The 12,647-nt window shown below is 47.6% G+C and overlaps 1 protein-coding gene across 1 annotated transcript in view; it reads left to right on the forward strand.

The window, feature by feature from the left end:
* The window catches only part of tecta (tectorin alpha), a gene marked incomplete at its 3' end in the record, with an annotated part of 131,966 nt that overhangs the window by 101,654 nt on the left and 17,665 nt on the right, over positions 1-12,647 (forward strand). Inside the window, exons 23-28 of the mRNA XM_084320521.1 lie at positions 370-566; positions 906-1,286; positions 3,035-3,321; positions 9,312-9,592; positions 9,946-10,056; positions 11,788-11,990. Of these exons, the coding sequence (XP_084176647.1) occupies positions 370-566; positions 906-1,286; positions 3,035-3,321; positions 9,312-9,592; positions 9,946-10,056; positions 11,788-11,990 (1,460 nt within the window). The remainder of the gene's footprint in view (positions 1-369; positions 567-905; positions 1,287-3,034; positions 3,322-9,311; positions 9,593-9,945; positions 10,057-11,787; positions 11,991-12,647) is intronic.

The following is a 12,647-nucleotide window of genomic DNA, read 5'->3' on the forward strand; positions in this document are numbered from 1 at the left end:
CCAGGTTGAGACTAGTCCAGGTGTTACAGGTCCCAGGTTGAGACTAGTCCAGGTATTACAGGTCCCAGGTTGAGCCTAGTCCAGGTGATACAGGTCTCAGGTTGAGACTAGTCCAGGTGATACAGGTCTCAGGTTGAGCCTAGTCCAGGTGATACAGGTCCCAGGTTGAGCCTAGTCCAGGTGTTACAGGTCCCAGGTTGAGACTAGTCCAGGTGTTACAGGTCTCAGGTTGAGACTAGTCCAGGTGATACAGGTCTCAGGTTGAGACTAGTCCAGGTGATATGAATCCCAGGCTAAATAAGTCTAAGAGTCCCTGTTATAGTACAATCATTGGTCTTCTATGTCTTTGCCAACTTGCTTTGCTCCCAGTCCAGACCTGTCCGCCCAACAGCCACTACTCTAGCTGTATGTCGGTGTGCCAGCCCCAGTGTACCCCTGCCCGTGGCCACCCCTGTACCCAGGAGTGTGTGGAGGGATGCCAGTGTGACCAGGGCTACATCCTCAATGGCAAGAGCTGCATCCTGCCTCAGAACTGTGGCTGCTACACCGATGGCAAGTACTACGAGGTCAGTCCTAACATCAGTGATACGTGAACTGAGCTGGATGAATGACACGGTTGTATTAGTGGGTCCGAGAAATACAATTCATAGATGAAATTCCTCGTTCGTTGTAACAAATTTGAAAATCCTCTCTCACAGGCTAAACAAGGGGTCCAGGGTCCATATGAGCAAAGCCTCTTAAAACTGGAATTACTTAGATTCAGCTTCAGTCTCAGACTGTATTTAGCAGAATACATATTCACTATCATAGTGTAAACACAGCATGAGCAACCCATCTCTTCTTCCTCTCCTCTCCTCCCCCACTACCCACTTCTTCTGCTCCTCCTCCCTTCATCTCATTCTCAGCCCAAACAGTTGTTCTGGAACAGCGACTGCACCAAACGCTGCCAGTGCATCGGACGCAACCTCATCCAGTGCGACCCGCGCCGCTGCAAGGCGGAGGAGGAGTGCGCCCTGCGCTACGGCGTGAGGGGCTGCTTCGCCCGGCGCTCCCAGCACTGCGTGGCCTCCGGCGGCGGGGTCTTCAGGACCTTCGACGGGGCGTCCCTGCGTCTGCCCGCCTCCTGCTCCTTCGTCCTGTCCACCAACTGCCAGAAGCTGCCCGACCTTTCCTTCCAGCTCATCGCCAACTTCGACAAGTGGAGCACGCCCAACCTCACCACCATCTCTCACGTCTACCTCTACATCAACGAGGAGAATATTCTCATCTCTGGCAGCACTGTCAAGGTGAGGGGAGGCTTAGATAGATAGATACTTTATTGCCATTTCAACACACGGTTGATTGGGATTTGTCTTGGTGCAATGCTCTTAAAGGAAAACTCCAACATTTTGGGAAATTAGCTTATTTAACATCTTCCCTGGAGTTAGACAAGAAGATACATACTTTTTTTGTCTCTGTGCGTGCATTTAGCTTAGGGAACAGTCGCTCCGTTAGCGTAGCTTAGCTTCATCACTGGAAGTGGGGGGGTTTTAGAGCCTGACGTTCCCTACAGTGCCCTACAGCTACAGTCACCAAATACACTCCAAATACAACTCCAAAACGTTCCTGTAAACATGTTGTGACCTGTGTATTTACCACATGGAGAAATAAAAAATTATTGAATTAGACAATTACGTTTTCTAAGCAGATATACTCTGAACTATTTTTTGCTGAACGACTCCTCTCTGAGCGCAGTCAGTGATTTCTACGTGGAAGCCGTGTTTGTTTACATTCTCATTAATTCAAAGGATCCGAACCGATTGAAGTTTATGGATACCATGACTTAAAATCCTCTTACTTTGACGATTAAAAGCCTCCCCAATTTAGAAAACAGTAATCCAATGGCTGGTATTGATAATATACTACTAACTACTGCACGCTCGGAGCTAACCGGAGCTAACACTAAAGCTAATATAATGACTTCCTTTCTGGGGGGTTTCAAAATAAAAGAGCGACGTCTATAGCAGCGGAATATGTTTATTTTGTACATTATCTAACGTTAACACAAACCTAAACTAACGTTACAACTAACGTTACAACTAACCTAAAGTTAGTTAAAACAGTGGAAAAAACATACAGTAGAAAAAACATATTAGAATACAATGCAATCCCTGAAGTAGAAGAAATATTTCACAAACATTTCATATATTCCAAAAAATGCAACAGTGCTACAGTGCATAAAAGAGCACTACAGGTTGTGAGTTGAGGCTGAGTCACAATGTTGAGTCCTGGTTGGGATCTCTTCTACTGAGCAGCTCCACTGGAACATTTGGAGATTAAGTGCTTGGCTCAAGGGCACATCCGATGGTATCGGTTGAGGAAGGGGAGCGCATTACTCATCCACCTCCACTGCCCAGACACCTGCTATTCCTGGGGATTTGAACCTTCTGATCACGAGCCCCACGTCTCTGACTGGAACAAGACGAGATCCTAGGCACTCAAAAGAGTATTACAGGAAGAAAGACAAGTTAAAAAAAGCTTTCATTAGGGAACGGCTACATCATTTTAAAAAGCCAACCTTTTTGGACCAGCTGGTCTTCCTTAGGGCATAACAAGGTGCTATGGGTTCACCCTTTATTTATAAAGGACTCGTTATCACAGGTGCCCAAAAGAGGGCAATCCCACCGTACTACACAGGCGACCAATCGATCAATCAATCAATCAATCCAAAAAAGAATCAACACATCAATAGAATCACAACATGACACTAAATAAAATATGTGTATACTTTCTATATGCTTAATTTGTTATTAAGTGTCAGGCTTTTTTTTTTTTAAGTGCCTGGGATCCCGTCTCGTTCCAGTTGTCTTTTCCCAAAGACCCAAGAGCACCTCATGATTATTTTGTGAAAATTACATTGTACTCACTAGACTAGCGCCTAGTTGAACTCTGCTGCCCACGTCTCTAACCCTTACCCTGCTGTAATCCCACATGCCTTTTAGGCTGCTGCACCCCCACAATATCTAAACGTCCCCGTTCGTCTCGATTTCTCCAGGTCAACGGCACACCGGTATCCGTGCCCTTCATCACGGGACTGACGACGCGTCTCTCCAGCTCGGAAGGCTTCCTGGTCATTGACACGGCGCAGGACATACAGATCCGCTACAACCGCTTCAACACCCTCAGCATCACCATGGGCCAGAGGCTCCAGAGTAAGGTGTGTGGTCTGTGCGGGAATTTCAATGGAGATGCCAGTGACGACTACATCACCTCCAGGGGCAAGCCGGCTGTCAGTGCCTTGGAGTTGGCCCAGAGCTGGAAGACCAACGGTATGCAGAACAGGTGAGAGGCTGAGAGGCACGGGTCAGGTGCAGAGAGTAGGATGTGGTTTTGCTTTGGAACAGTGATACCGGTATTGTTCGGAACAATAACCAGGCAGGAACTCCATTTAACCTTTTTTATTTGTTTGTATTATAATAATTTTTTTGGGGCTTCCTGTATTTTTCACCCATCCCCAATTTTTGGTCGTTATGCCAATTCCCTTCCTGGTCGTTGCACGCATTGCCCCACTGTCGGCCTGGGGAGGGTGTAGAACTACCACACGCCTCCTCCGATACATGTGGAGTCACCAGCCACTTTTTTTCACCTGACAGCGAGGAGTTTCACTGGGGGAACGTAAAACGTGCGGAGGTTCACGCTATTTCCCCCAGATCCCCCTCCCTGCTGAACAGGCGCCCCGACCGACCAGTAGGAGTCGCAGTTTACAACGACCAGGACACATACCCCACTGGCTTCCCACCCGCTAACACACACTCAGTCCCAGTCAATACACTTCATCCCCCTCCTACTAATGATAACAGCCCAAAATGTAATTAATATAGGGTAGGAATATATATATAAATTAAATATATATGTACAACCATACCTTCCTAACTCAGCCACTCCAAAATGCAATTCTACTTGCCGTGGAATGTTAACTTTCGGTTCTCAATTTCTTTATTACTTTTCTTTTCTCTAAACACGGACATTACCCCCTTAGCAACGATTTCGTGTTTTTTGCCTATATTCATTTGTGTTTCTGTGTACAACGATGTCTGTGTTGATTATTATGTCATGAAATTGCGTCAGATTGGTCATCTTTGATATTTATTCAATATATCAAAGGATCATCATTAGAATGCCTCTAAAAAAAGTTATTCACTTTAGCTTGGGACAAACCTTGGCAATCTTTTCGTGTTTCCATTGACTCCAATGTTAAAACGCTGATTTTTAATCTGCACTAATTCATTCAATTGCCGCTGTGATTATCAAATACGCGCTGTGTCAGTGTGTCCGTTACCGTTTATGACACAAGGTGGCGCAGTTGCACTATGGCTGGTGCAACCAGCTCTGGGCTGGTGGAGTACCCATCTCTCAGCACTTCCGCCGGTTTGAAAGCTCCCTGGCCGGCTTCGCTCTGACGAGCCAGATGGCAGAAACGCGGAAGGGGGCTGGCTCTTCCACAATCAGCGATGAGCTTTCCAGAATGTATCGGGGGGTTCATATACTGTATCCCCGCGAGTATAATAGCCAAACAGCAGTACTTACTAACGTTACTAATAACGCTAATAACTACCGAATTAGTCATTCATTTGTAAATATGAATACATATTCTTTTTCACACAGACTCTGTGCATCTTTTCGATGCCGAACTCTGGCGTTGAAAACGTGTAGAAATGTGAACTAAATGCAGATGTCTGCGTTTTTTTTTGTCATAAAAAGGGATTTAATATCAAACAAACGGGAATATAAGTGGTTAAGATTTGAAAATAGTTGTAATCGTTTACATATATATTGAGGTTAGGATGTTAGTGCAGTTCCATAAAAATTTAAAAAAAAATTTATATGAAAGATTAAGAATTATATAGCCTTGAACTTGATGCAAACATTTCATGCTTACGAATACAACTCTGCTAAGTTGTTAGGGGGGCATAAGGGTTAACACAGTGTACAACATTGATTCTCAAGTCCAATAACTCGTAATGGAATGAGAACAGAACCTTGGAGGGGAGTCCTCTGCGTTGAGGATCCAGTAGACACCGTACTCTATTCTCAGGTTCTTTCACAGAAGACAGTGGGACCCGTCAGTGCTGAACATGATCAATGTGTCATCTCACCTTTTGGCCACTGCCAAGTAGCACTGTACATGAAACTGGTCCTGGTCCAAACGCAAACCAGAACGCTTCTGATATCAAAATCTTGTCCCTTGTCTACAGATTCTGCATTCATGGAAATATCTGTTTATAGAGATCAAGTGAAAATAGGATCTCCTCTTGGAAACATTTGGCTTTTGGCACTTTATTTCTGCTTACTTTGTTTATTCTCAAAACTAGACTGGAAGAACTTCAGGACCCCACACTCAGCAAGAAGCTGCACGCCAGGTAGCCATTGTGATGTGGTTGATAGCATTCTTTATCATGAAGGTTTTGACCTCCATTGTGATGTGGTTGATACCATTCTTTATCATGAAGGTTTTGGGAGCATGTCTATGTTCCCCGGGTCCTATGTTCCCCGGTAGCGATAGATAGTCGGTTATGCTTAGAGTTTATCTTTAGAGCAGGGCGATAGACCACCAGCCCTGATTCCAAACTCTAACCTTAACCAACTTCGAAAGAGTCGCCAAGCTTAACCAGTTCGAAACAAGGCGGACATTAATACAATTTTCAATCAATCAATCAATCAATCAATCGGGGAACATAGAACCCAGGGAACATAGAGCCCGGGGAACACAGGGATGACCCCAAGGTTTTGACCGCCATTTACATTTAGTCATTTAGCTGACGCTTTTATCCAAAGCGACTTACAAGTTTTCTACAACAAGACAGCAGGAAGGGTCCGACTCTATCAGCTGAGTAACAATGTTCATCAAAGTGTTGAGTGCTACAGTGTAGGTTAGTATACTAGGACAAGTGCATGACAGTAAGGTTAGTTAGGGTTAGAGTTTCTTTAAAAAAAGTTTTTTTACCATTTCTGGTCATACAAATTGACAAACATTTTCTGCAAAGAGCCAATAGTGACAGCTGATGTGGAAGTGGTGAGGGGGTATGTGGGCCTCCAACATGGGGCCCAAAGATTGACCTGCATAGTCCACAAGGCACATACAACCGTTTCCAAAACTAGGCAGGCCCCTCCCATGGAGGCAATGAAGCAGCAGCTGGAGGTTTCCGGTTCTGGATGTCGAATTCATCTCTTCTCTTGAAGTAGGGTGTTAAGACATGGATTATCAACAACTGTTGGCCACCCCCTGAGAACATACTCGCTCACTCTGGATAAGACTGCATGCATCTTTGCCAGTCCGTTTACGCACTAGCTGAGCAGTCACTAGGGGTGCATCCAGATGGTGATGACTCTTTCTTCATTAGCTGGAGGAACCTCGTTTCCTGGGACAGCTTAGACCTTAGAGCATCAGCATCTCCATGCTCCCTTCCTACCCTTTAAACAATCACATATCCATAAGCACAAATAGTCCCAGTCCACATCTGTACTCTCAGGGAAACCATCAGAAGCTTTTACTTCACTGAAAAGACTAATTAGAGGTTCATAGTCAGTGAATACTGTAAACCTCTGACCCTATTGCAGGGGCAAGCATTCGGGATACAAACCTAATTGGCTTCTCAGATCCATCAGGCATTCGGTGTGGCAATACTGATCCTCAAATCACAACCTCAGTTTCCTCAGACAAACAGCCCATGGCCACTTCAAACTTAATTTCAGTGTAACTTATACTCATGGACATCTTAATCGGAGGAACATTAGGAAATAATTTCTATCCCACACAATGTACAGACAGAGTATATTGAATACATGTCTTGCTCCCATTCACTACACTCCCCCTCCTGCACCAAGTGAGTTCTCCCAGACTTGGTCAGTGTCTTTTTAGACACACTTTTGCCACTCTGTTGCATGTTTATTCTCTATTCCAGACATGCCCTATTAATTTGCTATGTTTTCCCAGTTATGGCACTCCCAGATGCTGCATGATTACCTCTCTAACACAGGTGCTCTTGAGATTGTGGGCCTGCAGACCAGTTCTCTTCTCGTGCACTAGACCCAACCTGGTTGTCCACCCCGTCATTCCAGCCAAATCTTTAGCAGTTTATTATTTATTAGCCGTTTCCATAGCTTGTGCAATCGTCCATGCTTTATTAAATGTCAGTTCTGGCTCTGAGACTGGTCTTCCCTGAATCCTGTCATCCTTGATTACACATACCAGTCTGTCCCTTAACATTTCCAAAAGAGGGCGGTCAGGTGGCGTAGCGGAGATTGTGCTTGTCACCAATGCAAGAGGCTGCGGTCTTGACTCCCGGAGAGTCAGCATTGCCTTGGCTCGGGCTGATCGCTATACTAACTCGTTTGGCTGAGTTAGGGGGAGGGGAGCCGTGGGTGGGTCCTGGGCGTTGTGGACAGCGACCCCTACAGTTTGGTCGGGGCGCCTGCTCAGCGAGGGTAGGATCTGGAGAGAGGTAGTGCGACCTTCCACACGTTACACTCTCCCGGTGAGAATCTGATCTGGCAGGCTGGCTGCCGGCTGGCTGCACATGCGTCGGAGGAAAGCATGTGACAGTCTCCGGCCTCTCGGACCAACAGTAGGGGGAAAGTGCGCAACAACCAGGAAGGGTGGGATGGGAGAAAAATCGGAAAAAGAAGGAGGGGGAAAAAGATAATAAAAAGAAATTAAAATTAAAATAAACATTTCCAAAAGAGAGTCCCCATGGTTACAATATTGGGACATCCGGCTCAGTTCAGCCACGCCCATTCGCCTCGTCTTCTTGTTCTAGTGTTGAACTTGAATCTAGAAATTATCTGACTGGGCTTGGGATTTACATGTGCTTTTCAAAACATCCACCAGTTGAGTACTGTCTTTTCTCCTGGTTTCTGTGGACTAACCAAACTCCTTAGTAGGCTATATGTAGCTGCACCAACACACCACTTAACAAAATAGCTCTTTTCTTTTCAGCACCATCAATATAATTTGCAGTGACGAAGATCTCCCAACATTTCAGTCTTCTACTCACGTTTTGGCCATCGAAAGGAATCACTGTCCCACCATGCCCATCTTAGTGTTTGGTCCCCAGTAGAAGGCCTGTTTAAACTCCACTTCAAACAGCTTGTCCACTCTTGCTCCAAACAACCATCTTCAAAGTTCCAGTTTGATCCTCGTCACCGGAAATGTGGTATCTTATAGGTGCAGATTAGAGCAATAATCAGGAAGGATACAAGAACTCTCTCTTCATATTTTACTGGGAAATCAGTGTTAGTGTTACATACAGACAAGTCCAGCTGGTGTAGCACTGACTCTGACAAAAGGCTTCTTCTCTGGAGTCTATAAGGTCTACAGGGTACAACAGGCGGGCCCTGCTGGTCAGTCCCAATCAATACACTTCACGTATGATCTTTCAGAGAACAGGGTAAAGGGTAGATTCAGAATATGTTTTTACCCCCCAGCCCTATTCCAGACTCACCGAAGAGCAGTCCTTTCTCAGCGCAATCAATGCTGTCCTTCATACTGGATATACCCAGCTCTTCCTTAGTTAGCCACCCAACTAATGTAATGGGGCCACTGTAAAACAACCACTTAAACATACTTGAAAGTGTGCCCAAAGCAAACTGATTTGGTTTCGGTGCACCATGGAGTAGGTTTCAGGCCTTTTTGTACAGCCTGAATAGTGGCCCTATTACTTTACATTTGTTTTGTAGCTAACTAGCCGGAGCGGCGGGTATCAGTGTGAAGTACAGCGTGCATTGTACTGAGAAAGGACTCTATAGATCAACATGATCAGTGAGCGGGAAATAAAGACAGGGGTCCAAAATTCTGAACTTACCTCTTAGAACCAACTCGTTTCATTGTCTTTACTATGACCCTTTCTCCATGGTCACTGTGAGGTTGTAGTATTGCAGAATCACGTCTTCTCTCATTAAGGGTTTTGTGGCGAATTGAGACGTTTCAAATGAGTGCATTTATATAGCGCTTTTCTAGACACACTCAAATCGCTTTTTACAATGTACGGTGGAAATTGACTCCTTCATCACCACTGTGTAGTACCCAACCTTGGGCTACGCAGGCTCAATGGCTGCCATACACTGGCACTAGGCACATATCACACAACACAATGGCTGAAAGGCTCAGGAGACAGGGATTGATATCAGCCCTGGGTTCTTAAACGACATCGGTTTAACGTTTCATCCGAAGGACGGCACTCGCAGCTGTACGGTGTCCCTATTATATATGAAGTACAAATCATAAATCTGCATACAGTATGTTGATAGAGATATGGATCTCCTTCCTCCTCTAGTTGTGATGAGACCCAGTACGTGGCGCTGGCACAGTCCTGTGAAAACACTGCGGTTCTGGGCCTCCAGGGGGAGGACGGCTGCCAGAAGCTGACCCAGATGAAGGGCTTCTTCCAGCCCTGCCATGGCCTGCTGGACCCCCGGCCCTTCTACCAGTCGTGCTACCTGGACGGCTGCTACAACCACCGCAAGGCCCAGGTCTGTGGCTCGCTGGCAGCCTACGCAGAGGCCTGTCGCTCCCTGGGAACACTCACCACCAAGTGGATCACCCAAGAGAACTGCTGTAAGGGCACCGCTGGGCGGGCGTCAGCCTGAATCACAGCCACACGGTGCAAACATGGCATAGCATGTTTAGATTCAGAGTTAACGTTTTAAAGTTAGAATTTAATTAGACTGTTCATAATGCCATTGTTAACCACACCAAGTGGACACCCATGGTATGGTAGGGTGCCATCTAGGGTTGAGAGGAGAAAGTAGGTTTTTATTGGGCAGAATGATTGCAGCTAGCTTCGGAAATGCATCAATGTCATAGAAAGAATTGCACCAATTGCTCTCCACAAATGAGATTTTGGCCTGCCTATGGGCTATATGTCTTGTGTGTGTGACAGCTAACATTGTGCGTGGACCTGTCTTTAGCAGAATGGATCTACGACCCCTGTGCAGGAGAGATCTGCTCGAACAACACCTGTGACGAGGAGAACGGAGGAGACCTGTGTGGCTGTCCTGAACTACCCAGCAACACTGGGGGTGAGTGATGCACCTGGGTGGGGGAGAGTGGTGCACCTGGGTGGGGGTGAGTAGTGCACCTGGGTGGGGGTGAGTGGTGCACCTGGGTGGGGGTGAGTAGTGCACCTGGGTGGGGGTGAGTGGTGCACCTGGGTGGGGGTGAGTAGTGCACCTGGGTGGGGGTGAGTGGTGCACCTGGGTGGGGGTGAGTGGTGCACCTGGGTGGGGGAGAGTAGTGCACCTGGGTGGGGGTGAGTGGTGCACCTGGGCTGGGGTGAGTGGTGCACCTGGGTGGGGGTGAGTGGTGCATCTGGGCTGGGGGTGAGTGGTGCACCTGGGTGGGGGTGAGTAGTGCACCTGGGTGGGGGTGAGTGGTGCACCTGGGTGGGGTGAGTGGTGCACCTGGTTGGGGGTGAGTAGTGCACCTGGGTGGGGGTGAGTGGTGCACCTGGGTGGGGGTGAGTGCTGCACCTGGGTGTGGGTGAGTGCTGCACCTGGGTGGGGGTGAGTGCTGCATCTGGGCTGGGGGTGAGTGGTGCACCTGGGTGGGGTGAGTGGTGCACCTGGGTGGGGGTGAGTAGTGCACCTGGGTGGGGGTGAGTAGTGCACCTGGGTGGGGTGAGTGCTGCACCTGGGTGGGGGTGAGTGCTGCACCTGGGTGTGGGTGAGTGCTGCACCTGGGTGGGGGTGAGTGCTGCACCTGGGTGTGGGTGAGTGCTGCACCTGGGTGGGGGAGAGTGGTGCATCTGGGTGGGGGTGAGTGGTGCATCTGGGTGGGGGTGAGTAGTGCACCTGGGTGGGGGTGAGTAGTGCACCTGGGCTGGGGTGAGTGGTGCACCTGGGCTGGGGGTGAGTGGTGCACCTGGGCTGGGGGTGAGTGGTGCACCTGGGTGGGGGTGAGTGGTGCACCTGGGTGGGGGTGAGTGGTACACCTGGGCTGGGGTGAGTGGTGCACCTGGGTGGGGGTGAGTGCTGCACCTGGTTGGGGGTGAGTAGTGCACCTGGGTGGGGGTGAGTGGTGCACCTGGGTGGGGTGAGTGGTGCACCTGGGTGGGGGTGAGTAGTGCACCTGGGTGGGGGTGAGTGCTGCACCTGGGCTGGGGTGAGTGGTGCACCTGGGTGGGGTGAGTGGTGCACCTGGGTGGCGGTGAGTGGTGCACCTGGGTGGGGTGAGTGGTGCACCTGGGTGGGGGTGAGTGGTGCACCTGGGTGGGGTGAGTGGTGCATCTGGGTGGGGGTGAGTGATGCACCTGGGTGGGGGTGAGTGGTGCACCTGGGTGGGGATGGTGAGTGTAGATGAAAAGGGAAATAGTGATAGAGTCACAAAATACAATAGGGAGGTTGGGATTCGATTACATTAAAAGTTAAGAATGTCACTGTGTCTCTAAATAATGTATTCCCACACCATTTTTTGACATACAGTTACAGTCAAACAATTATCCATATCAAGCAAAGTACTCATTTCCAGTCTTGGTATCAAGTACAAAAAGAAAAGGAAAAATTCAGCCAAAGGTTTCATGGGTTTTCACCTCTAACTTCAACATGACGCTTTTTAAGTTCAAGCTCACAGGACAATTGGCCACATTCACATGATGGTCATTTTGCTCTTATGTCACATGCTCAGGTTGGGTTTCCTTCCACCCTGTGGAAGATATGGAGATAGATACGGAAGATGGAGTCATTATTATTCATAGAACTTGTGCAGGTCAGTTCAACTGTTGTCTTGATTTTACCGTGTCATATCTTTCCCAGGCGACGATGACATCATCCAGGCGGAGGTAACCTGTAAGCCTGCCCGGATGGAAGTGTCCATCTCCAAGTGTAAGCTGTTCCAGATGGGCTTCGAGAGGGAGGACGTCCGGGTCAACGACCAGCACTGCCCCGGCATCGAGGGAGCCGACTTCATCTCCTTCCACATCAACAACACCAAGGGTCACTGTGGCTCCATCGTACAGGTCAGTGCAGTGCAGATCAAAATGGCTTTTATGATACTCTGGATGTGTGCTTAGCTGGAGCTGAGGATGCAGAAAATATTCTTATTGGGGATTGGAACACGGATATGCAACAAAAAGATGCACCCGTCTTCAAATCCTTCAATAGGTTTTGTGATCTGCACGGCCTCAGCCAGCTGATCACCCAACCCACACGTGTATGTGAATCAACTCAGACTATCATTGACCTCATCCTGACCTCTGACAAGTCCAAGATCTCCAATAAAGGGGTTATAGCATGCGGGTTAAGTGATCATTATATGATATTCTGTACCCGCAAAAAGCTAAAACAAAAGGCCGGCTGTAAAACCAGAGACAAAAAATGCTCAGAGTTTCGTAAAAGTCAGTCAAAGCTTACCAAAAGCACGAGCAGTGAACTTCAAGCCCACGTGACTGAACTCAAACTGGAAAGAAACAGACTAAGAAATGACGTAAACTCAATGATCAAAACTGCAAAAAAGAATTTCATCAATAACAAAACGGAGGAAAACAAAAACAAACCATGTGAACTTTGGAAATTACTCAATAATCAACTATTGCAGTAAAAAACTTAAAACCAGATTCTCAAACATAAACATAAAGACGGACAACACGCTCATCACAGACAAACTGGATGTGGCC

The sequence above is a fragment of the Notolepis coatsorum genome (assembly GCF_963971535.1).
Source record: "Notolepis coatsorum genome assembly, chromosome: 8".
Classification (NCBI taxonomy): Eukaryota; Metazoa; Chordata; class Actinopteri; order Aulopiformes; family Paralepididae; genus Notolepis; species Notolepis coatsorum.